Genomic DNA, 25,312 nt, shown 5'->3' on the forward strand with positions numbered 1-25,312 from the left:
AAAAATTGCTCGCAACAAAGCACTGCTGGTAGCACACGGCTACTCTCAGATTGAAGGGATTAACTATGATGAGACGTTTGCACATGTGGCCCGTCTAGAATCTATTCGCCTTCTGCTATCCATAACATGTGCTCTAAGGATAAAATTGTTTCAGATGGATGTCAAAATGGCGTTTCTGAATGGCTATCTATCTGAAGATATATATATGTAGCTCAACCTAAAGGCTTTGAATATCCTCATCATCCTAACCATGTCTACAAACTGGACAATGCTATCTTGATCTGAAACAAGCCCCAAGGGCCTGGTATGGGAGATGTCCCAGTATCTTCTTCAGCACGGCTACAACCGAGGGGGAGTCGACAAAATCCTATTTATCAAAAGGTCAGGTAAACACGTTACAATCGCTCAGGTGTATGTTGATGATATTATCTTTGGTTCCACTCAAACAGGTGCTACAGATCAACTGGTTCAAGTCATGCAACAGGAATTCGAAATGAGTATGATCGGTGAGCTGACCTACTTTCTAGGTCTACAGGTTCAACAAACTAATGAAAGCATCTTTATATCTCAAGAAAAATATGCAAAAGGCCTTCTGACGAAGTTTGGTCTCGAGTCAGCTAAAGAAGCACGAACGCCAATATCTACAACTACAAAATTAAGCAAAGACGAATCAGGAAAGCCAATTGATCCCACTCTATACAGGAGCATGATTGGAAGTCTACTATATCTAACAGTAAGCCGTCCGGAAATAATGTTGAGTGTTGGAATGTGTGCCAGATTTCAAGCCGCCCCTAAAGATTCGCATCTCAAAGCCGTGAAAAGGATAATTAAATACGTCAAAGGAACCCTAAATTATGGTATTTGGATTTCCAATGATACTAACCTGAATCTTGTAGGCTACAGTGATGTCGACTGGGCTGTGAATGCAAATGATCGCAAAAGTACCTCTGGTGGTTGTTTCTTCTTTGGGAAAAACTTAGTTGCCTGGCTAAGTAAGAAACAAAATTCGATATCTCTCAGCACAGCTGAAGCTGAATATATTGCAGCTGGTAGCTGCTGTACACAACTCTTGTGGATGAGACAAATGCTGCTAGATTATGGTCTACATCAATAGTGAATGACACTATTGCGACAATACCAGTGCTATCAACATCTCCAAGAACCCGGTTCAACATTCCCGTACTAAACATATTGAAATAAAACATCACTTTATACGAGAGTTGGTTGAAAAAAAAAAAAAATCAACCCGGAATACATTTCAACAGAGAAAAATCTAGCTGACCTATTCAAGAAGCCCCTAGATAACACAAGATTTGAGTTATTCCGAGCAGCTCTAGGGGTGTGCAGGTTTTCCATCTAATTTATTTGTTTTTGGAATAATTTAGGTTTTGTTGTCTCCTTGTTTTTTTTTTTTTTTTCCAGATCTGGTCCAGCAACTTCTCCAGCTCCATCCTCTACTCCAGCTAGTACTCCAGACCCTCTCTACACTAAATGATGAGTCATCAGACCGCATTAAATCTCGCTCGATTTCTTTAATTTTTTTTCTCTCTCCTAGCTATTATACATCATCGGCTTCATCCCCAAAATTAGGATCAAAATCCCGAATTTCTCTCTGTCCTTCTATTTTACCTCTTCGCAACTTCCTCTCTTCATTCGTAATTCTAGCCAAAATCTTCCACAAAATCTTCTCCTACTCTCTTACATCCTCATATGGCAGGTCACTCTGATCTCAATCATTCCTTTTTTACCTGACTGAGGATGAGCGATTGGATCTCTATCACCAAATTCTTCGAGGCACGACATCGATTTCTGATCTCTCCACTAGGCGTGTTCTTGCCACTCTCCTTCGACATCCAGCACTGATGGAGGAGTTATCTGTTTGAGACTCAAAGGCGATCTTCGAAAGGGCTTCGGGCATCACTGATGAACTTTGGCCTCTTGATGAGGTTTTCAACGAAGGAGGTCTCCAAGCAGAGCTTATGACTCGACAATTACGAGCTCAATCTACGGTTTGGCTTCTTTTACTCCCTTTAGAGGCAATTGCTTGTTGTTATTCTCTAGGTGTGATATTTCATCTTGAATCTGAATTGCTTCATTTTTATGCTTTTGGGTGTTGTTGTTGTGTTGCTGCTGTATCCATGCATCTATAATTAGGATCCCTCTGCCGGGTTATCTCTTGTGCCTCTGTCTACAATTGCTTTCACAGGTTCTCTGCCTCATCGCTCAAAAGAAGCCGTCCCCACAATGCTTGAACATCAATCTTCGCAATAACATCATACCTCTACTCCAGAAGCTGCTCCAGGATCTGCTCCAGGGGATGTTGGGGTATCGATCCATGACATTGTCTCTGAACCTGAGGATCCTTCTATTCAAGCGGCCATTATGTCGGATATTATCGCCAATATACCTAACTCTGCTCGTGTTCAAAGATCTGTCCCGGTCATCGTTGTGCCGTTTGCATCATCTAACGCAAAGGGGAAGGCCAAAATCACTGATCCGGATGATCCTCCAGTTGCTCCTGTCCCTGCTCTGGCTGTTAAGAGGAAGCTAAATTTGTCTGCCGATGTTGAGTTTGTATCTGAGACTCGCCCAAGCAAACGCTAAGAACATCAATTGTCTGGTCTTGCTCTGCGTACCATGTCTAGGACTGGCTTCTCTAGTCCAGCCCCTCCTCCTGCTTCTGTTCCAGCTCCAAAGCCAACTGCTTCGTCTAAGACCAGGACTTCTAAGGTATCCAAGGAAACACTCTTCAGACCGATTCTGCTTTATCCTGTTCTGGAAGTAATATGGCAGCAACATTCTAGCCGGGACATTCTCGTTGAGAAGAACTTCAGTATTGAGTATCTTATTCGTAGCTGCAATGTCATTCCTCTCCTTCATGCCCAGAATTTTCTTCAGACCATTCAGAATGTGGGTGCTTACTCTGCTTGGCTTATTCCGGAGTTCTATGCTAATTTGCAGTCTGATTCTCTTCTACCAGCTTCTCCCCACTAACATCAGGTCTTCATGAGGGATGTTTGATATGATTTCAGTCCTAATATTATCAATAATTATTTTCAGCGTGATGTTTGTGATGATTTGTTTGAACCTGCGGGTGATTTTCTTGCCTCACATCTTACACACAACGAAGTTACTGTCTAGCCCAAAGATGGCCTTCCGTCGAATGTGCTTATTGTTGTATGCTCCATTCTTTTTCGCCTAGCTTCGAGTAACTGGCTTCCAAATTTCTCTGTGCACATGGTCACCAAGAAGATGGCTTCTCTTTTGTACAAAGTTCGACATCAATTACCCATAGATCTTGGTCATCTCATTTATCATCACATTATAGCCTTTGCAAAGAAAAAGGAAGCTAAGATTCATCTCCCTTTTCCATGTCTGATCACGGGGATCTTACAACAACTAGAGCCGTCAAAACGGGCTTAGCCCGTCGGGCCGGCCCGCCCCGCCCCTACTTAGGTAGGGGGCGGGTTTTGAAAATAGAGGACCGTTTAGGAGCGGGCTTTTTTGGCCCGCCCCGTTTAGGCCCGCGGCCCGCGGGTTGCCCGCCATTATTTTATTTTATTTTATATAAAATATTTTTATATAAAATATGCACTTTAAAATTATTTTTATATGTAATATTTTTGGACTTTGTAGTTGTGACTAGTTTGATGTTTGATAAACTATGAACTTTAAACTTTATATAGTATTTAATGTTTGATTATTATGTTTTATGTGAGTTATGACTTATGTATCAATTTATTTTAATTAGTTAGATGTTTGATGAACAATTTTTTTTAAAAAAAAAAGGGTTTCGGCGGGGGCCCGCCTAGCCCGCGGGCCATTGACGGGGCGGTCTGGGCCTATCAAACCCAGGCCCGTTTAGGAGCGGGCTTTTTTAGCCCGTCCAGTTTAGGCCCGCGGCCCACCGGGCTTTGGCCCGCCCCGCCTCGCCAGCCCGTATTGACAGCACTAACAACAACAAGGTCTACACCTTTACTCCAATGAAGAGCTCTGTCATATCACTCATAAGACCTCAATGGACTCTCGCATCTTCCAGAAATCACACTATGATGATCGGGCCACTCTCACATCAACTCCACCTGCTCCTACTCCAGCTGCTCCTCCAACTTCAGGCGCGGGATCTCCATCGTCTGCTTCTGCTGCTGACTCCACATCGGCCCTGGCTTTTCTTCGACAGCAGGCTATCTTTCTCACCACTCAGATTGCTACCATGAAGGATGCCTCTCTTGCCCTTCAATCTTCCATCTCTACTGCCGAGGCTCAGCTGCTCCGCACCAATCGTCACATCGCCTCTCTTGAAGATGTCTCTCCCTCTGCTCCTGCTGGTGATGCTGAAGCCGTCGAGCTCTCTTCCTCCTCCTCCCAATTCTGATGCTGCTCTTTGTCCATTAGCTTGCCAAAAAGGGGGAGTGCACGTAGTAAGGGGGAGTGTTTTTTTGGGAACTTACAATATGTGCCAGTGAATAAATATGGTGTGCTATCTGCTTCTAGTTATATGTAGTTATCTGATAAGTTTTTGTGTGGTCTATTTGATAAGTGTAATGTTTTGTCTCTATTTTAAATGACAAGCTGTTATCCTATGTGATCTATGTGTATGTGATCTATGTGTTTTTAAAATTATTATGTGCTTGTTTGCGTTAAATGTGGTTAAGTTCTTTGGCACATCATTGTTAAGTCTAAGAAGGCTGTGTAGATATCTACTCCTAACTAGTGACTAATCCACCTTGTCAAAGTTGTATCTCTTTCTCATCTGGCAATTGTTTTTGTTTTATAAGCCGTTGAGATCTCTTAGGTAGTTTTGTCAACTAATAGCCAAAGGGAGAGATTGTAAGTGTAAAAAATGTAGAACATTAAACCTCTTAATATTGGCTTGGATTAGTTGTCAAAGTAGTTCTGGATTAGATGCTGGATTAGTCATATCGTCTGGAGTAGTTGACTGGATCAGCGCAAGAAAGTAATCCAGGAGTTATAAAACCTCTTCAAATCTTTTATTCAGTCAAGGCCTATCTTGGAGGAGATCTAAATCGATTGGAGCATCCGAAATCAAGGAAGGAAAGAATGCATGATTTGTGGATCGAAGAAACCTCTCATTACCTATATAAAATGCTACTTTGGTTAGCATTTTGATTACGCACTTTAACAGGCCTTTGTATTGAGTTTCTTTATTTACTTACCCTGATTTTATTATGTATTACTGAGTGTGCAGAAGGCTTCTTCACAAAATCATGAAGCAATGAAGATCGCCTGCACATCGGATCCACTGGAGTAGGTTCTGGAGTAGTTATAGGTTATACTTTAGTGTGTAATAAACTCTCCTCTTGTACTCCTTTTTATCATAGTGGATTTGGGTTGATGTGAGTGGCCCCGCAAACGTAGGAGTGAGGCTCCGAACTGCGTGAACATTTCCTAGTGCACATTTTCCTTTATTACTCTCGTTTTTATGTTTGTTATTATAACTGGAGTAGTACCGGAATTAGTCCAGCTTTATAATTGAAAATAAAATTAATTAGAACCCTAGGTAAATTCTTGCATTCAAGATTCACGTGCTTTTTCAAATGACTTGCTTTCACTCGCAAGTATTACTCAAAATACAAATAATTACAACAAAACATATATAATGAAACTCATATCTCACCACCATTTCATAAGTCTCATCATTTGAATTTACTCTGTCACTTGGGAAATCTTAAAATCTTAATGCTTTGACCTTAGGCTTGAATAACATTTTGTAAATAACTTAGTCAAACTTATTTCCTTAATTTACAATTATAGATACCCATCAATCTTCGGAGTCCAACCCGAATCCACACAATTTCAATCTTTATATTAAAAACTTCTAAAAGATATTAGGTTTACCCAACAATAGTCAAACTTCCATAGTTCAGTTTTAAAGACTTAATTTGTCCAACAAAATTTGCCTAAAACCATTTAGCAAATTAAATACTATGATACTAATAATTTCTCCTTCTCAAACGTATTATCCATCATATTCAATCTCCCAAAATTTAAACATGATTATCCTTTTTTGACTATTTCTTGAGTCAAACTTCCAACCCAATGGTTAACACATATCAAGTCCAAAATCTACTATAATCACGGCTCTTAACTATCTTCATACAAGTTCTTGCTTAGGCTGTTTAGGAAGCAATTTCTAAAATCATCTATCTTTCATCATCAATACTTGAGTAAATCAACCCTAAAATCATCAAATAAATCAATTATCAAATAATCCAACTTTTATAATTAGAGATTTCAATATTCCAAATAAAATCACTAAATTCAAGTGTTCCTTTCAAATCATAGATTATCACTTGAAACTTATACCAAATATTCAACAACACATATCCTTACCTTGATTTTCAAAATTTTAATTCCTTAGTCAACTCCATGAGTTATATTCTAAAATTCCATAACTTAGGCTCTTATATCCAAAATTCCATAACCAATTCCAAATACTTTATCAAAATATAGTTCCTCAATTGAACAATAAATCAAATATAATCACCAATTTCTATTATTTTTCTCAAAATCCTAAATTCTCAAAATAAAATAAATAATTTGTTTTTAATAACACCACCAAGTACAAATCTTTTTTTTTTAATGGATAAATGATCAAATCCCAAATAAGCTGCTAAACCCAAACATTTCCTTCAAATATAGAATCTCATAATAATAATCAAATCAAATAATATATTCATTAAGGATAAATTAGGAAATCTTAAGAAAAAATTAAAATCTAATCAATCTGAGTCATTCATTTGATTAAAAAATTTGACCGTCATTTTTTCTACCCATTATAGGCCTAACTCTCTTGGGCTCTTATTAGTATAGTATAAAAAAAATTATTTATCCTAATTAATTTATTGATAATGAATAATTTTTTTTAATAAAGACATTGTAGGGACAATGTAGCGAATATAATCAATTGATGAATTTGAATGTAAAGAATTTTTATATTGGAGAAAAATAAATACAATATAACTAATGAAATTATTTCTCTTATTTAATTAATTGATAATGAATAATTTTTTTTTTTGAATAAAGACATTGTAGACACATAATTCTAAAGAAATGCATATGTATTATTTTTTGTTGTAGCTACTAAACTATTATTATTTATAATAATTTAATAAGAGTAATATAGAGTACTAATTATGCCAACTTTAATTGGAATGGGGTTCGAACCTAAGACCTTTTATTGAAATCAATAAGTAAGTGAACGGTGAACTAACAGAAATTAACGGAAAAGATAATATTTAACGGAAAAGTTAACGGATAATCATATTCATTAAGGATAAATTAGGAAATCTTAAGAAAAAATTAAAATCTAATCAATCTGAGCCATTCATTTGATTAAAAAATTTGACCGCCATTTTTTCTACCCGTTATAGGTCTAACTCTCTTGGGCTCTTATTAGTATAGTAGATAGTAGATAGATAGATAGATATATTTGGATATGTTTGGTTTAAATTGAGTAAAATATAATTTTTACTTTTACTTCTAATATACGTAAGATTTTAACATTTGATATCCGAAGCAAATTCATATCCGTATGTAACATAACTAAAAACATATCCAAACCAATAACTTATTAAATTTACATAAATTTAGTTTAGATAATATTAATATTTTTGAACTAATATTTAAACTATTTTTGAATAAATTCATTTGAATGACTTGTATACATATAATTTTTACTTTCATGTCTAATATATATGAAATTTCAATATCCATTATCCGGACCAAACTTGTATTACGATACAACATAACTAGAAATATCCGAACCAATAATCTATGGAATTCAATCAAAATCTAAAACTTCGTGTAGTTTTCTAATTTTAATTTCGATAATGTAAATAATGTCTAACTTTAAGTGTAAGCAAATAAGTTATATTTATATAAGTAAATGCGGGTAGAGAAGATAGAATATGGTGATAAGGGAAAGAATATAATAATGAATGTAATTATAGTAATGAATAAATATGTAAGTACGTAGATAATGGTAAGAATGTGGTTATAAATAATACTTTCAATAAAAAAAAAATAAAATAAGGACATGTGTCAACACCGTATGCATTTAACCTGATAAACAAGTCAACCTGGACTTAATTGAACAATTTTACAGATTTAAGGGACCTGAAGTTTTTTTTCACTTAGGGGACCCAATTGCACTATCCACTCGACTTAGGAGGTCAATTTGACACTTTTTCCTATAATCAAATAAATGATAAATGATTTGTTTTTCATTTATAAATAGTTTTTTAAAGTTCTCTAGTTTTCTAGAAAATTTTCAGTTTTTTAAATGAAAAATTGTGCTAATAAACATATTTTCTATTTTCTATTCTCTAATTATCCAATTTTTCAAAAAAGAAGAAAAATAATTTCAATTAGTAAACATGGCCATAAAGTTTTATTCAACAATTGTATTGTGGACCGCGGTCCAAAAACGACGTCGTTTCTTTACTTAAAGAAACGACAGTCGTTACAGCTAAACGGAACATGTATTTTTTGTGTGTCAATTATCAAATGAAACTACAGTGTATCTAAACTGAAACTGTCTCACGTATTATTTTTATATTATCAAATGAAATTGCAATTGGATTGAAATGAAACTGTAGTTGTGTTTAAATGAAACTGCAATGTATACAAAATGAAACTATATAACAATTTCACATATTTTAGTGTATATTGTCCAACAAAATTTTAGTTATATAAAAATGATACTGTAGTTGTGTTGAAATGAAACTACAGTGTATATAAAATGAAACTGAATAACATTTCACATATTTGAGTGTATATTGTGCAATGAAACTGTAGTTATATCGAAATGATAATGTAGTTGCGTTGTAATGAAACTATAGTGTATATAAAATAAAACTGAATAATAATTTCACATATTTGAACGTATAATATCGAATGAAACTGTAATTATATCGAAATGAAACTGTAGTGTATACAAAATGAAATTGAATATGTTATACAATCAAAGTTACTTTTTGCGGACGACGCGGAATATGTGCCGTTTCTTTTCATTAAAAGAAAAAAATATCATCTTGATGCTTGGATCATAATGCATTATGGACAACCGTCCACAATATTTATTTGGGCTGATATTATGGCTTCAGGCTTCAAAGGCCTAATTTGGCCTAAAAGAACTGCTCCAATGCCAAAGGTTCAACAATCATTATTGTGTGGACCATATTTTGTATGTTACAGTATAAAATATGTACATTTAGTACAAAAATAATGTACATTTAATATATTAATAATGTACATTATATTCAAGGAAAATACATTATTTGAGTACTAAAAGTACATTATTTTATATAATATACATTAATATATTAAAAATGTACTTTTTGTTATGGTCAACATCAATCATTATTGTATGGACCATGGTGTGTGGACCATATTTTGTCTACTGTAAAATAATGTACATTCAATACAAAAATAATGTATATTGTATTCAGGGGATGTACATTATTTTTGTTCTGAGTGTACATTATATTGTATAATGTACATTCAGTAAAAAAATAATGTACGTTTAGTATAATAAAAATGTACTTTTTGTTATTGTGCACATAACATTCTGTGGATTATGATCTACACAATAATTTGCCGATCAATATAGCACTATGTAGACACAATAATTTGCCGGTCAATATAGCACTATATAGACCATGGTTCACACAATAATTTGCCAAGGTTAAAAGGTCCAAGTTTCCACAAGTGCAGAATATCTGTGCTAGAAAACACTCACACGCGCCAGGATCCTGGTTCGCCGGTCTCGAATCGCAAAAGCCGCCATCTTTCGGTCCTTTTTTTTTTTTTTTTTTTTTTTTTTTTTTTTTGGGTCTTCTTCTCCAACTCGGCAGCTAAATCCCATGATCATACCTTCACTGCATTCACTCTCCATAGTCCATAGCTTCAACAGCTCTCCAAGCGGCCCAGCGATCAATAGAGCTTCAAAATCGCCATGTACAGAGCCGCCGCCTCTCGCGTCAGAGCTCTCAAGGTCCGCCTCTTCCTAACCGTTGCTCCAATCTTCTCCATACACATCTCCCTGACGCCCTCCCTCTCTTATTGCCTGTAATTTGGATTTTGTAATCATATTTAAATTAATTCCGTCCTTCAGCACTCAAATGATCGCGCTTCTGGCTGCATGTGTATATCTATTGCAGTGTATCTCTTGTCTCTATATCTGTCAATAGCCCAGTGCTTACGGTATTTCATCTTCTTAATCAGGAAAATTTCTCTTTATGGGGTCTTTTTTTTGAAAGATATAAAAAGTTTAAACTTCTGCCAAAACTGGGGCACGTGAGATTTATCTACTCTTGGATTGGAATTGGAAAGAGACCATCACAGAAAGATCAAATTCTAAATTTGATCTTTGATTTAATTTAATTGATAATTCTGATCATACTATCTGAAGTGGCTAAGCTTATGAAGAGTAGATTTTGGTGGATGAGTCTAAGTTGTAGATGCAATTTAAGAGAATGTTTGTAATTGGCAAAACCATTGTATATGCATTTAGCTCAAGAGTTCAGAGCCAATGCTTGCTGTTTCAGCTATTTTTAACTATTCCAATTTGGTTATTTGATGGTACTGGATCCAAAGGCAATTCTAATTTCATATATATATATATATATATATATATATATATATATATATATATATATATATATATATATATATATATATAGAAGTGTATTCAAATGAGGACAACTATATTATAGAGGACTGTGAGGACTGATGTAGTCGTGTGCCATTAGTCTGTATGTCGTGTGCATGACCGGATGTAGCCATGTGCCATAATTGGTATGTTGTGTGCATAGGTTTGTTAATTAATAGAGCCTGGGTTCGAAACCTGATGTTTACATGTATGATAGTGTGCCATTGTATATTAAATTGTGTTGTGTGCTAATAATCTGTCCTCACAATCCTCTATATATTGTTGTCCTCATTTAAACGCAACCCTATATATATAATACAGTCTATGAACAAGAGTTTTTTGGGGTGTATGATAGGGTCGAGATGGCAGTAGGGCATTGACAAGATTTGCAAGTTCATCTGTTGCTGCAACCAAGTCATCCCCTGGGGGACTCCTTAGTTGGTTAAATGGTGATAAGTCTAATTCTCTCACTCCTCTAGACTTCCCACTAAAGGATGTTACTCTACCACCTTGGCTACCTGATCATGTTGAATCTGGGAAGACCAAGGTAACAACTTTACCGAATGGTCTCAGAATAGCTTCAGAAACATCAGCGGTATGCTCTATTGTACTTCTCTTTTTCTTTTGCAGTTGTGGTCAAAGATTGCTATTCTTTTAACTTTTAATTTTAATAATTTGCTTCATTGTTTGGGATTAGAGCCCTGCCGCCTCAATTGGGTTATATGTTGATAGTGGCTCAATATATGAAACACAAGTGTCGCTTGGGGCCACATATCTCTTGGAAAAAATGGCATTTAAAAGCACATTGAACCGAAGCCACTTGCGTCTTGTGCGAGAAGTTGAAGCCATTGGTGGTAATGTGACAGCTGCCGCCTCAAGAGAGCAAATGTGTTACACTTATGATGCTCTGAAGACATATGTTCCTCAAATGGTAGAGCTGCTTGTAGACGCTGTTAGGAATCCTGCGTTTTTGGATTGGGAAATTAAAGATGAGGTATCTTTTATATATCTTATTTCTCGTGCCTACTGAAAAGATGATGTGTGGGATCTTTTAGTAATAATTCTTTATTCTTTATTACTTTCAGCTTCACAAGATGAAAGGTGAAATTGATGACTACTCAAGAAACCCACAGGCCTTACTTTTGGAGGCCATTCACACTGCAGGTTATACAGGCCCCTTATCTAATCCTCTCATGGCCAATGAATCTTCAATCAACAGATTGGACAGTACGATTTTAGAGGAATTTGTTGCTGTGAGTGTTAATAATGGTTTACACTTTCCCATTTCCTTATACTTAAGTTTCCTCATTTGTTGTACTGTGTGTCACTGTCCTGTTCTCCTTAATAGGAGAATTACACTGCTTCTCGGATGGTACTAGCTGCATCAGGTGTTGAACATGATGAGCTGTTGAAAGTTGCAGAACCACTTTTATCTGACTTGCCTATTGTTCCTTGTACTAGTAATCCCAAGCCCGTATATGTAGGAGGCGATTACCGTTGTCATGCTGATCATGGGGTGCGTGTCAAAATTTCTCTTTGATGCCTTGCTTCTTATGTAATGACAATTCTGTATATGTGTAACTAGCATCTTTAATATCTCTTTTGACCAGGTTACACATTTTGCCCTTGCTTTTGAAGTTCCTGGTGGCTGGCATAAGGAAAAGGATGCAATGACTTTGACAGTACTTCAGGTATTCAACAATTTTGCAGTAACGAATTTATAGCAGTTGAGTTCCCCAATTCTGGATTTCTAGTTTTTTTTTTTTTTTCTTTTTTTCTTTTTTTCATTGAAATGCCATGTACTTAGCAGTCACTTGGGGTCTGTTTACTAACAGAAAACTGTTCTCTGTTTTCTAATTTTTCAGTTTTCATTCTCTATTTTCCAATTCTCTGTGTTCCAGTTTTTCAGAAATTTCCAGAAATTATTTTCAGTTTTCAAAATGGAAAACTGTGTTAGTAAACATGTTTTCTGTTTTCTATTTTTCAGTTTCCGGAAATTTCCAGAAATTTCCAGTTAGTAAACGGCCCCTTGGTTTTCATATCTGTGTTCTAGTTTGCTTGATGATTTTTTTTTTTAATCCTTTACTAAACAGACACTTATGGGAGGGGGTGGCTCTTTCTCTGCTGGTGGTCCTGGAAAAGGAATGTATTCAAGACTATGTAAGTTCATTGAATAATTGCCCTTGACTCTTGACAAATCATTTAGCTTATCACACTAATGAATTATACAGGGCATTTTATTTGCAGTTTGCACTCTTTCTTTCCTTTTAGGTTCTGTTATCTAAATGTTTTTGTGCTCTTTTGGTCTGTTAATATTTTATATTTCCTAAAATTGGCACCTTTTGTAATATTCTTCTTCAATGAACAGATCTTCGAGTCTTGAATCAGTATCCACAGATTCAAGCATTTTCTGCATTTAACTGTATTTACAACAATACTGGATTATTTGGAATTCAAGCAACCACTGTAAGGAACCTATCTAATTACTTTAATATTCTTGTTGATACCTGTTATAATAATTTAAGATTGGGCCATGGTCACTCAACTGGGCTATAATGGACATGGGCCAAACCACACTAAAAGATTGAATCCAACCAATTAGTTAGTCTAACCCATGACCTTATAAACCCATATGTTCTCTCTTTATTTTATAGATGTGGGACTCTTAACAACAAAATTAGTGCAAATGTAATGTTTAATGTGTAAAACCAACTGTTAAATTATGATTTGTTATAAAGTGTTAAGTGGTCAGGCCCTAAAATGTATATTACTTTTCAGAAGGTTGTCCATGCATACACTTGTGATTCGAATAATTTTTACGGTTGAGTTTTATTGAACCTTTGCCGTAATGACATTTGAGGCTCTTTCACAATCTGTGGTCATCACTTTTCATCTCTTTTGTGGAATTAGATAGAAATATAATTGTAGTTTTCGTTTTTTCCTTCTACATGCTACATTAATTAACGAGGCCTTATTTTCATGCTTCAGACCTCTGATTTTTCATCAAGGGCTATTGATATAGCTGTTGAAGAGCTCACTACCATTGCAAATCCTAGAGAAGGTATAATTTCTGGGTAATGTTCCCTTGACTCTATAGGAGGTTCAAGGCCAATTTTGTAACTGCCAAGAAAAATGTAAAATAGAATTTTTATTTTTTTTTTTGGTTCAAAATAAATTATTTTCTAAATTGAAGAATGGAAAATGAGTTAGTTGTTTCATATCTCTCTCTCTTCCACCGTGTAGTTGACAAAGTGCAGCTTGACCGTGCAAAAGTATCAACGAAGTCTGCCATTTTGATGAACTTGGAGTCCAGGGTATGATAATTTTATGTTTTTTTTTTCCCATGATTTTATGATTTTGGTTTCAATTTTCTGATCTCATAGGCTGATAGGCTCCTTTGCTCTTAAGAAATGTGTTCTTTTCTTTTATTACTTTTGATGTAGATGGTTGCATCAGAAGACATAGGTAGACAAATTTTGACATATGGCGAGAGGTAAGCCCTTGCTTATGGTGTTTGTTATTGTTTGTTATTAACATACAGTGATATAACTCCACAATGGCATGTTTATTGTGCTATTTTATTTTTTACCTTTTTTTTTGCTAAATGAAGATTTTTCTCTATGACTTTTCTTTAATTAGTCTGGTTATGCCCGCCCCCAATATAGTGTGTTTCGGTTAATACCACTAAGAATAGTCACATTACTATTGCACTTGATTAACTAAATAGGCAATATCTAAAATGGGATTCTCAACTGATGCAAAATTTTGGATAGAATTGCTTCTAATATTTGCAAAGAGTTAATACCAACCGGGGTCCTCCGAGTATAGTGGCACTGCCACGTTTAGTCCCAAACTTTCAATTTAACCACTCGTGGTCCTTCAACTTTCAAATTTAACCACCTTTGGTCTTTCAACTTTCAAGTTAACTACTCATGATCCTTCAAATTTCAATTTTTTAATCAACCATGGTCCTAACTTTGCCCTTACATAAACTAAGGGAAGGACCACGACTGGTTAAATTTGAGAGTTGAAGGACCACGTGTGGTTAAATTAAAAGTTTAGAACTACACGTGGCAGTGTCATTGTACTCGGAGGACCCCAGCTGGTATTAACTCTATTTGCAAACAAGTTGTCAGTATCTCAAAGGAAACACAATGCCTCAATTCTTGAGATTAATTTCGTTAAATTCTGGATCCTCAGGAAACCCGTGGAGCATTTCCTGAAAGGCATTGATGAAGTTACAGTAAAGGATATTTCATCCCTTGCACAAAAGCTCTTATCTTCTCCCCTCACCATGGCTTCATATGGGGATGGTAAATTTTCTTTTGGCAGGCATCAGTTTCTACGTTTGAATGTTGTATTCAATTTTTCCAGCAAACTTTCTCATTTTTGGTCATTCCTGCCAGTTCTGAATCTTCCAAGTTACGATGCGGTCAGCAAGAAGTTCCATTCCAGTTAAGTTTTTTCTCCCAGACATTCAATAATTTTTTTGGGCCATCTCATGAAACAATGTTTTGTGGAAAAGTAATCTTTTAGACTAGATCAGATGATAAATATTAGTCTTCCAAGCTTTTGATAAGAAGCTGAAGTTTGGTTGGTGCAAAATTTCTTTATTGTATGTGCTTGTAATTTTATCAAGTCTTTTCCTATTTGTTTCCTGGCAAAATGCTGGAATCTGGATTTCTGACATTTTGCTCTCTGTGTAGGCCTTAATAATACTCCATTTGTCTCATTTTATGTGTCTTTGTTTACTATTAATTAGTCAAAGTGTCAAACCAACTCTTTCTTCTTTGCTGATTTTCTTAGTAATTTTTAATTTTGATTTTTTTTGTGTTTAATAGTACTTTTAGTGTAGTTTCTAAACATATAAATTTTATATACCAATACTAAACTTAATATTATGAAAAATTGAATTTAAAATAACTTCAGTTAAGTCTCGTTAATCGAATCACATAAATTGGGACAGCGGGAGTATTTTTTTTTTGTTTTTTTTTGTGCATATTTTTTGTTTTTTTTGTTTTTGTTTTTGTTTTTTTGTTTTTTTTTTGTTTTTTGTTTTTATGTTTTTTTGTTTTTGTTTTTTTTTTGTGCATATGATTAGTATGAAATTTGTTATGATTAATTAATAGATGAATATATAATAATTAACAATTAGTAAAGTTTTAATAGCACTGAAGGATCAGAGTCGTTTTAAAACATCTCCATAAACGGAGAAGATATTGCTAGATATATTATACCTTGAACATTGCCAAGAGTTCAAAATTGAATTCAACGAACATTCCCTCTTTGATTGGATATATAGACTATATAGTATCCTAACTTTGTAATACCTAATTTTTGAATTGTTTTGAGTTTATTTCTTATCAATTCATGGTAAATCTATTGAAAATCTGCATAGCCAGCTCAACTGGTCATAGGGGTGAAGTTTGGAAAGAATGACCAAAGATCGAGTGAGGGGGGCTCTTTGTGGTTCAGTTGAGTTACCATGATTTACATCATCCCAGATGTTTTGTCGGGTCAGGGTGTGGGGATTCCTTGGGGTTGGGGATTCAACCTTTTTGGGAAGAATGATAAATCTATAGAAAGGCTTTGAGTGTTTCAAAAATAAAATGAAGCCTTGAAAAGTTTTTTCATACTAGAAATGCACAAACTTTAGAGATACTAGACTTGCATTGTTAGTTAGGTTCATAGTGGAGTTGAGTTAATCAATTTGCGGATTAGATTATTGACAATAATGTTGTCTTGCCTTTTAATTTGCATATTTTTATCAAGTTTTATACACACGTAAAATGGAGTCTCTAAAAATTGGATGTCTTTGAAGTCCTATGCGATCGCACACATGCTCAGACCCAACCTACATATTCTTCTATCATTTCAAAGAAAGTGTGAAGGACATTTCTGTGAAACAGAGACTCAAAACCATTTTAAAACATTGACTCTAAATTTGGGCAATTTATATCCTACACCACGGCGCGCTATGCATTGTGCGTTCAGATGCAAAACGACGTCGTTTCAGATTTAAAAAAAAAAAAAAAAAAAAAATTTCGCTACCCAGTGTTTGGTAGTTAATTTTCCTTCAAAAAAAAATCTCATGTTAAAAAATGTACATAATGTTATACATGAATGTACATAATTGTATACATGAATGTACATAATTGTATAACAAAATATACATATTGTTTTTTAAAAGGTAATACTCATAATCTAACATAATATACATATGAGAAAAGGGTCAAATAGGCCACTAAACATTTCGCTAAAAGTCAATTAGCCCCACGAACTTTTAAAAAGTTCAATTGAACACATGAACATACGATTTTTGGTCAGTTGACACCATTAGCTGGTAACTTCTCCGGTAAAAGTCGGTAATTGCCCCTGTGGCACGTCACATAAGCGTTGGAGTGTGTACTTGGTTGCCACATAAGCATAAATACAAAAAAATAATTAAAGAATTAGAATTTAGAGTTGAATCGTGATTTTAAAACTTTTCTTTTGTTTCTTTAATTTAATTTTTCTTTAGTTTTATGCTTATGTGGAATCCAAGTACGCACTCCAACGCTTATGTGGTGCGCCACGTGGGCAATTACCGGCTTTTACCTGAGAAGTTACTGGCTAATGGGGTCAACGTACCAAAAATCGTGTGTTCATGTGTTCAATTGAACTTTTTAAAAGTTCGTGGGGCTAATTGACTTTTAGCGAAATGTTTAGGGGCCTATTTAACCATTTTCTCTATACATAATAAACATAAACTTTTAACATAATACACACCAACTCTTAACATAATACACAAAAATTTCCTGATTCGGATGTACATAATTGTATAAAAAAATGTACATAATTGTATAAAAAATGTACATAATAAAAAATATACATAATTGTATGAACAAATATACATAATCACAGCAACTTCCTACTGCGCCTCTCAAAACAACGTCGTTGTTTTGGGAGGCGCGCGACGCACAGTGCTACGCACATAGTGGTGTAGGGTATCCAATCTGTAGTATTTTGTCTGCCAAACTTGCAATAGTCTGCATCAAATATAAGCCCAATTTCATAAAGATTGATGGGGTGTTTGGTAAATAGTTGTTAGCTGGTTGAGTTAGTGAGTTTGACTAATTGATAACATTAGCTGACTGTAGAAAAATGTTTGGTAAATTAGCTGTTAGCTGTAACTTATTACATACAAAATGACTTTTTGAGTACTACTGACTCTATTATAATGTTGTATTTGTTCATATATACTTTCTCAACCTCTTAAAGCACAAATAGTCAATATCGCTCACATTAAGGTCCAAACCCATGATTTTCCATTTGGAAGAGTTACTTCATGCCACTTGATCACAAGATCATTGGCGAAGGATCAATAGCTCAATTTTAAATTAATCAACACTTAATATGGTTACTAAATATCTTTAAAAAAATAAACCAAAACCTATCACTTGATATATGTAGCAACATATAAATGAGTTGTTATACCATGGACTAAGGTCCACCTAAACCACGTATAAATTTTATATTTTTAGTATTGAAATTGTGAACTTTTAAAATATAAATTTCGTTTTTAAGTCAAAACACATAACAACTTTAGAAAGGAATTTGAGAACACAATACAGGGTTATCATATCCTAATCTGTTAATAAAATAAGGTAATCAATCAATTACATATATGTTAACATTGTGTGTTCATAGTATACAAATTATGAATTTTTAAAAGGTAAATTGTGAACATTTAGTATATGAATTGTGAAAATTTGGACCTAGATCTATATTGCAAAGTGGAGTTGGGTTCACAGAATAATTTACGCATATAAATAGCGAATAATTGGTCATGCACGAAATGAGAATAAGTATCACTAACCAACAAATGCAGATCTAGACTTATAAAACCGTTAAATTTCTATTACAATACTTTATGAGACAACCCTACCCTTGTAGTAAGGACTAAGAGCGTTACAATTGCGTTGAATTTCGATGCTGTCAATGATTATACACTGAATGCTGTGTTGTGTTTGACTCCGACTTCTGTTCGACTGTTCTTAAGCAGTTACATAATCCAACGACTCATTTTCAACAAATTGGTGATTAATCTTGAAGCAAATTCAAGTACCTTTAATTAATTACGCATGCATGCATCTCTCCGATGATTATTATTGTTGCTGCATGCTGCTACATACGTTGTCGTTTGCATTAATATACAGAAATTTAAATAAATGTTGTTTCGGAGATGTCGATGCCGCAGTGTCGTAGCAAGCTTCTTTAATATAATTTGGTGAGAAAAAATATATATTTTATATAGCAGAATTTTTTAAAAGAACTTTTTGGTAAGGCTTTAGAGCGTGAGATCACCAAACCCACAAATATTTCCTTGTAATTTATTTTATTACACAACATCCTATATATGATAAAGTCATATGGTCTTGTGAAAATTAAATGTTGATAATCAACATTTAATTTTCATAAGACCATAATAATATTGTTATTGTGAAAATTAAATGGTTATAATCAACATTTAATTTTCACAAAACCATAATAATATTGTTAATTATAATAACAATAACAATAATAATAATAATTGCAATAATAATAATGATAATAATTTCCACTGATAGTTTCTAATTAATATATATATATATATATATATATATATATATATATATATATATATATATATATATATATATATATATATATATATATATATATATTTATTTATTTATTTATTTATTTATTTATTTATTTATATTTCAATTTCTACTGGCAAATTATTGTGTGAACGATGGTCCATATAATTGTATGGATCATGAATATCAAATACATTTTTAATATATTAAAAATACATTATTTTTATATTGAAAGTACCTTACATACATATATAATGTACCCTTAGTATATTTAAAATATACTTTTTATTGCATGCAACCCCAAAGTTCATAAGTTTGAAATTAATATATGGCATAGCTAGGCAGGTTAATATTTAAGATTGTTGATGTGCATATTGAGGATTACGGAGACAAATATGCGTTATTCGTGGATTCATCGGATACTATCCAACAACACTCTCCAACTTAATTGACGTGAAGTAGGTTTAGTAACATTAAGATTATATTCTCGAATTATTAGTTCTCATCTTTTATTGATTACACACTTAATTCGATAGTATTTGGAAGAAAAAATCAATGATCGAACTAAGATTGTGATTTTGGTCTTTAAAGGTAAATTGTATGTTGCTACATCTAGAGTTAGAAATCTCAAAGGTCTAAAAATTTTGATCCGTGGTGACTCTAAAATTTTAATTCAATTACTATTGTAGTTTACTAAGTTCTTAAAAATTTGTAATATTAAATACTATGTACTAAATTTTTAATATAGTTTAAGATTTGTAGTAATCATCTACCTTAAATATTATTTTAATTGTAAATATATTTATGTTCATAATTTTATCATAGGAATTCACACATAATAATTATTAAATAACAAAAAATTTATATATGAATAAACCTCATATAGGCCGGGTATATTTTTATAACATATTTTTCGTGCATCGCACGGGACAAATACTAGTTATTGTAATATAGTACGAAAACATAATCTTCATTCCGAACGAATTGAAGGTGAAACGTTTGGATAACTTAATAGATTTTGATATATATGTCAACTACATTAGATTGATTATGATTGATATATTAAAAATGACTCAAGAATAGGGACCCGGGGTTTAGGAGACCATAGCTTTGGGTGCAAGATCCGAGGCCCAAGTCCTGGTCTGGAGCCTAGCCATGATGCCCGACTCTGGGGTTGGGGCAAACGGATTTGGCCCAACCCTGCTGCCCACGAGGTTTTGACCTAGTTTTGTGCCCCACCACGAAAATAGCTAAATTAGTTGGAATCTCCATGTATAAATTGACCTTTTTTAGTATTATAAATCATGTTTTAATCCATCATGTCTTATTCCTACAACATACTTTGTCATACTCTTGCATTAATCCTCTTCTAATTACTACAATTATTCCTTTTACCATTTTATCTTTATATTTTATGCGAACTTAATTGATCCATGCATACTCCAGGTCAATTTGTACCATTATTGGTGCTTTCATTGAGAGTTTGACATCCAAACTCGAGCGTGCTTTCCACTTCCGGTCAACGACCATCCTGATCAACAATGGAGAGGTCCACCTCTCGCAATTCTTGCCACACCAAGATCGCCCCGCCTCGGAGATCTAAGGGATCGCTTGAACAACAATTGGGGCGAGGAGCCGACCCCGGAACATGCTCCGCTGCTCGCCAAAGAGCAGTGGGCCTCGAGCTCCCACGCTCCGCCACTCGCCAAAGCCTCGTGGACCTCGGCCCCCCGCTCCGCTATTCGTCGGCCCCAGACTCCTATGTTTCGCCGCGCCGCTTGCCAAAGCCCCGTGGACCCCAAGACCCCATGCTCCACCATTCACCAAAGCCTCGTGGACCTCAGGCCCCCCGCTCTGCCATTTGCCGGCACTGCACTACGTGCTCATCCACTCGACATAGCTAGCCACCACCAACCCCGCTGGCCCCAGGCACCTATGTGGAACCAAGGCGGGTCGCCAACCCAAAGCCCCCACCCATGCTTTGCCACTCTCCACCACCCAATGGGTCATGATGGTACTCAACAAATTGGGTACAAGAATCCAGAGTTGGTGCCACCTAATCAAGTCGGGCATGTCATTGTGCACCGAACATGTCCGCCCATCCACAATCCAATTTAACACTGCTTCCTCCAAAGCCGAGTGCAGTGCCCACGACCCAACCCCAACGAACGAGACACACCTAAGCCGAGGTCGAGATTGACTCACCTAGGGCATCGGGTTGCAACCAAAGGTTATCGGGAGGAGGACAAAGCCAATCGTCCGACCCAAGCCAAGTCCACCTCTGATCGCTTGGACACCCAAGCACCGGCCCAACATCAATAATGATTATGGCCCACAAAGAACATGTTGTACTGATGGATATCCAACAAGTGAAAGCTATATGTCCGAGAGCTTTGAACCAATATCGTTATTCCAACAAAAGTACACCTGGGGTGTGACAACTCAAAAATATTTTTTTCTCCAAAATTTTCAATTTTAGAAAATTCAAAATAAAATTTTGAATTCGATTTTACTCCTACGATGTTCTAACAAACAAATTAAATACCTTATGATCAAAATGTCCTTCTATTTAACAAAATCTCAACGATTTTGTTGATAGAGGACCAAAATTGGTCATGTCACAATAATATTAGGACCAAAAGGGGATGTTTTGATAAAAAAGAAAAAAAAGAAAATTAAAAGTGGACCGTAACCTATAAATTTAGGACCAAAAATAGAATTAACTCATAATATTTCATGATTAAATGTGGGTTTTGTAATATGCTATCTATACGTATTCTATATATATATTACTCCCTTTTCTTTGTGCCAAATCATGCTCCAAAAATACGAGTAATATATATCTTTTTATCTCATTAATTTGTAATAAGACAAATAGTTTATAAGTAGCAAATAATGTGACATTTATGACAAACCTACTACATAAGATTAAGATAAAATATGATTAAAAAAAAATTAAAGATAATATTCGGAGTAGCATTTTTAAGGTTGGTTGGGCATTCATAAGAGTTGTTCACAAAAAGGGAAACAATGATGAGTAGTTAGGGAGGTTGGTCATGTAGGAAATATTTATTTATTTAACGAAATTCTTATATTTCGTTGATGTGGGAGTGGGAAGATATATACTATTTTTTTAAATATCATATCTAGCTTATTTATAATGAAGCAAATTCACCTTTGATGTTACTTATATGGCACATATTTGCTAGCAAAGTGATGATCAAATTTTAATTGATTGAATATGCCCTGAAAGGAGTGATCGTGTGGGTGGAGGATGATTTTAGTATCTAAAAGGTCACAAGTTGATTCTTGTCAACCTCCTTTTGGTCGAGCCTATTGCAAAAAGGTCTCTCTAATCCAGTTTTTCTCTCCTATGTAGTTTACGAGATATTACATAGAGGTAGGGTTTACTTAGTGCACACCATTAGATAGTGACTACAGATTTCTCTTGTCATCTATTTTTTAAAATAGAATATTGATATATAGCTGCATTGATTATGAAATAAATTAAATGCTCATTATTATAGTGCTATTACAAAATTTCTTTGATTTATGAAAAAGTCCATAAATACTACTCTAAAGTGCGCTCTGAGTTTTGTTATAAAATTTCTTATAGTACATGGATCTTGAAATATTAGAACAACCTCATTTGTTTGATTTATGCAGAGCCATGTAGGAAAGAGAAAGGAGAGAGGAGGAAAAAAGAAAAGAAAAAAACAAAATCTGACAAAAAAAAAATGACTACACCCCCTCACTGCATACGCCAATTAGGCATTGTAGGCGCACCAGACGCGCATTTTGCACGTCTTTAATTTTTGTCAATTTTCTCCAATTGGGGATCTCACAAAAATTGTATTTTTACAAGAATAAAACCTCATTAAAACCCCATCACTCCATTAGCCAAAAACCCACTCCTCAAGGTTTTGTTGCAAAAATTTCTCCCACAAGTATAAATATGATTGCTCTTAACTTGTTACTTTAATAACTAGAAATATAATCGAATGGTTAAAAAAAAAAAATGTAATCGAATGATATTTAAAGACATTTGTTTGGCTCACCAGATCTACATAGCCCCAAAAGAGTCATGATAATGAAATTTCCTGACAACTATTTAATTTATAGATAACAAACTTGTTATCTTACATATCTTGGTTTTGTCTCCATCCCAAAAATAGAAATTGATTGTACTATTAACAATACACATTAAAATTTCACACCCAATCACATTAATTGACATACATTCAAACAAATCTTGTTCAAAATTTTATTGAATTATATTTAAATAAGTTTAATATTATTCAATTCAAAAGTTCAGAATACATAGTCATCCACATATAAAATTAAAGTTGAATTAACCTATGATCCAATATGAAATACTTTAATTTAGTCTAAAATACGTGTTGTATTTGTCATAAAATGTTGTACAACCCCAAATTTTTGGTCAAATCTCAAGAAATGATATTTATTCTTTCTAAACTTCACATCTATGAGCAGTCTGCCCATACGGGCCCAAGAAATGATATTCATGGAATCATAGGAGATGAAGTAAAAAAAGGATATATGTTTTTGTGTAATTATATAAATAGTAAGTCAAAGGTTGTGAAAAAACAACGTTGTAGAGAAAAAGGGAAGGCTAATATTAGATGAACCTAACACCCAAACTAAACGTGGATATGATAAAGATTTTGGTCATACCCAATTCACATGCATCACTACTTATTACTAAATACTAATACTATTAAAAACTAAAAGAAATATAAAAATTCAAGCCCTAACTTCTATGTTACCCACTCCTCCTTTTCCAGACAAGAATAGCATTAACGACGATATAACAATTTCATGACCTTATGAAAGTGACAAAAATCTAATCGTTACAATTTTATTATATTTTTTTTTTTTGTAACAAGGGAAACTCACAGTGATTACTTGATAATGTACTTGCATTACATAAATTTCGTTCATATGTAATAAATCGCAAACTACACATGAAAAGTAAGCGACACTAAAAAGACCTTGTGTGACGATGAGCTCCACCGAAAGAATGTTGGCAATAACCAAACTCATAACCTTTTAATAGAAGAAATCATGCTTCACGCACTCAATTATTACCCATGTCTGGGGACTGGGGCGTAGGTGACTGTCTTTCTTTGTAAGATATACTGCATTGTATACATGAATTATTGAATTAATTAGTACTATCATCGCTGTTAAAGAATAAAATAAATAATAATGAAGAATGGTTTATTGTTTAGATTTTGTCCTTCAATTATTTCTCTAACTACATAGTACTTTGTCTTACTATTTTTATGCTCGTTAATGCGTGCACTCTCCATTTGCCTTAATATATATTTTTTAGTATATTTTATCCTATTTATAATATCTGTTCAACAAATTATGCTAATCTGAAATTTTATGGAAAGCAAAACTGATGTGATAAGCGTCAAAATATGCTAGTTTTGATGAACCTTTTGAATGTGATTTTGCATGTTTTTAACCTGAAAGTCTTGCTTTTGAGGGTAATTTATCCTAAAAACACGATTTAGTACAAAGATACCCTCCCAATTGTATTTTACATGATTATAAGTATTTTTGGGCAAGAAAAGTGGCAAACGAGGCTAAAAAGTCAAGGCCAAGGAAAGAGCGCACACGAGAACCCAAACACGTCACAGGCCACGCACGTGAAGAAGAGAAAAGGAGAATTATTTCCCATTTACGCCATCCTCACGGCGTGAGAGCAGCGTAAGAAGGACAAGACGAAACAAGTAGATTATCCCCATTTACGCAGGATGTCACGACGTGAGGCTTGCGTATTTCTCAACTTAAGGTTTCCCAGTTGAAGTTCGCCTCTTGTCTATGGGTGCGACCTTCGTGGACCCACCATAGGTCCGCTTCATACCCAAAGTAGAATGAGGCTAATTCGACGCGGCGTTCCTCTGGACACCCTACTATCTCAAAGATCTTGTCGAACATTCAGATCCATTCTTCGAGCGTCACAAGATCTTCTTCCCCTGCGAAG

The 25,312-nt window shown here is 34.5% G+C and overlaps 2 protein-coding genes across 2 annotated transcripts; both read left to right on the plus strand.

Annotated features, from left to right (window-relative positions):
• The first annotated feature begins 313 nt into the window (after positions 1–313).
• Positions 314–2,604, plus strand: LOC109171096 (uncharacterized mitochondrial protein AtMg00810-like). The gene is made up of 2 exons (XM_019320226.1): positions 314–1,100; positions 2,291–2,604. The coding sequence occupies exons 1-2, from the start codon at positions 314–316 to the stop codon at positions 2,602–2,604; spliced, it is 1,101 nt and encodes a 366-aa protein (XP_019175771.1).
• Positions 2,605–9,773: 7,169 nt separating this feature from the next.
• Positions 9,774–15,412, plus strand: LOC109171079 (mitochondrial-processing peptidase subunit alpha-like). Its single transcript, XM_019320212.1, has 13 exons — positions 9,774–10,018; positions 11,031–11,270; positions 11,373–11,669; positions 11,761–11,928; positions 12,024–12,191; positions 12,286–12,366; positions 12,769–12,835; positions 13,044–13,141; positions 13,664–13,736; positions 13,919–13,989; positions 14,119–14,168; positions 14,876–14,988; positions 15,082–15,412. Exons 1-13 carry the CDS (start codon positions 9,980–9,982, stop codon positions 15,132–15,134), a joined length of 1,518 nt encoding a protein of 505 aa, XP_019175757.1. The 5' UTR covers positions 9,774–9,979; the 3' UTR covers positions 15,135–15,412.
• The last annotated feature ends 9,900 nt before the right edge of the window (positions 15,413–25,312 follow it).

This window comes from Ipomoea nil, unplaced genomic scaffold, assembly GCF_001879475.1.
Source record: "Ipomoea nil cultivar Tokyo-kokei standard unplaced genomic scaffold, Asagao_1.1 scaffold3394, whole genome shotgun sequence".
NCBI lineage: Eukaryota > Viridiplantae > Streptophyta > Magnoliopsida > Solanales > Convolvulaceae > Ipomoea > Ipomoea nil.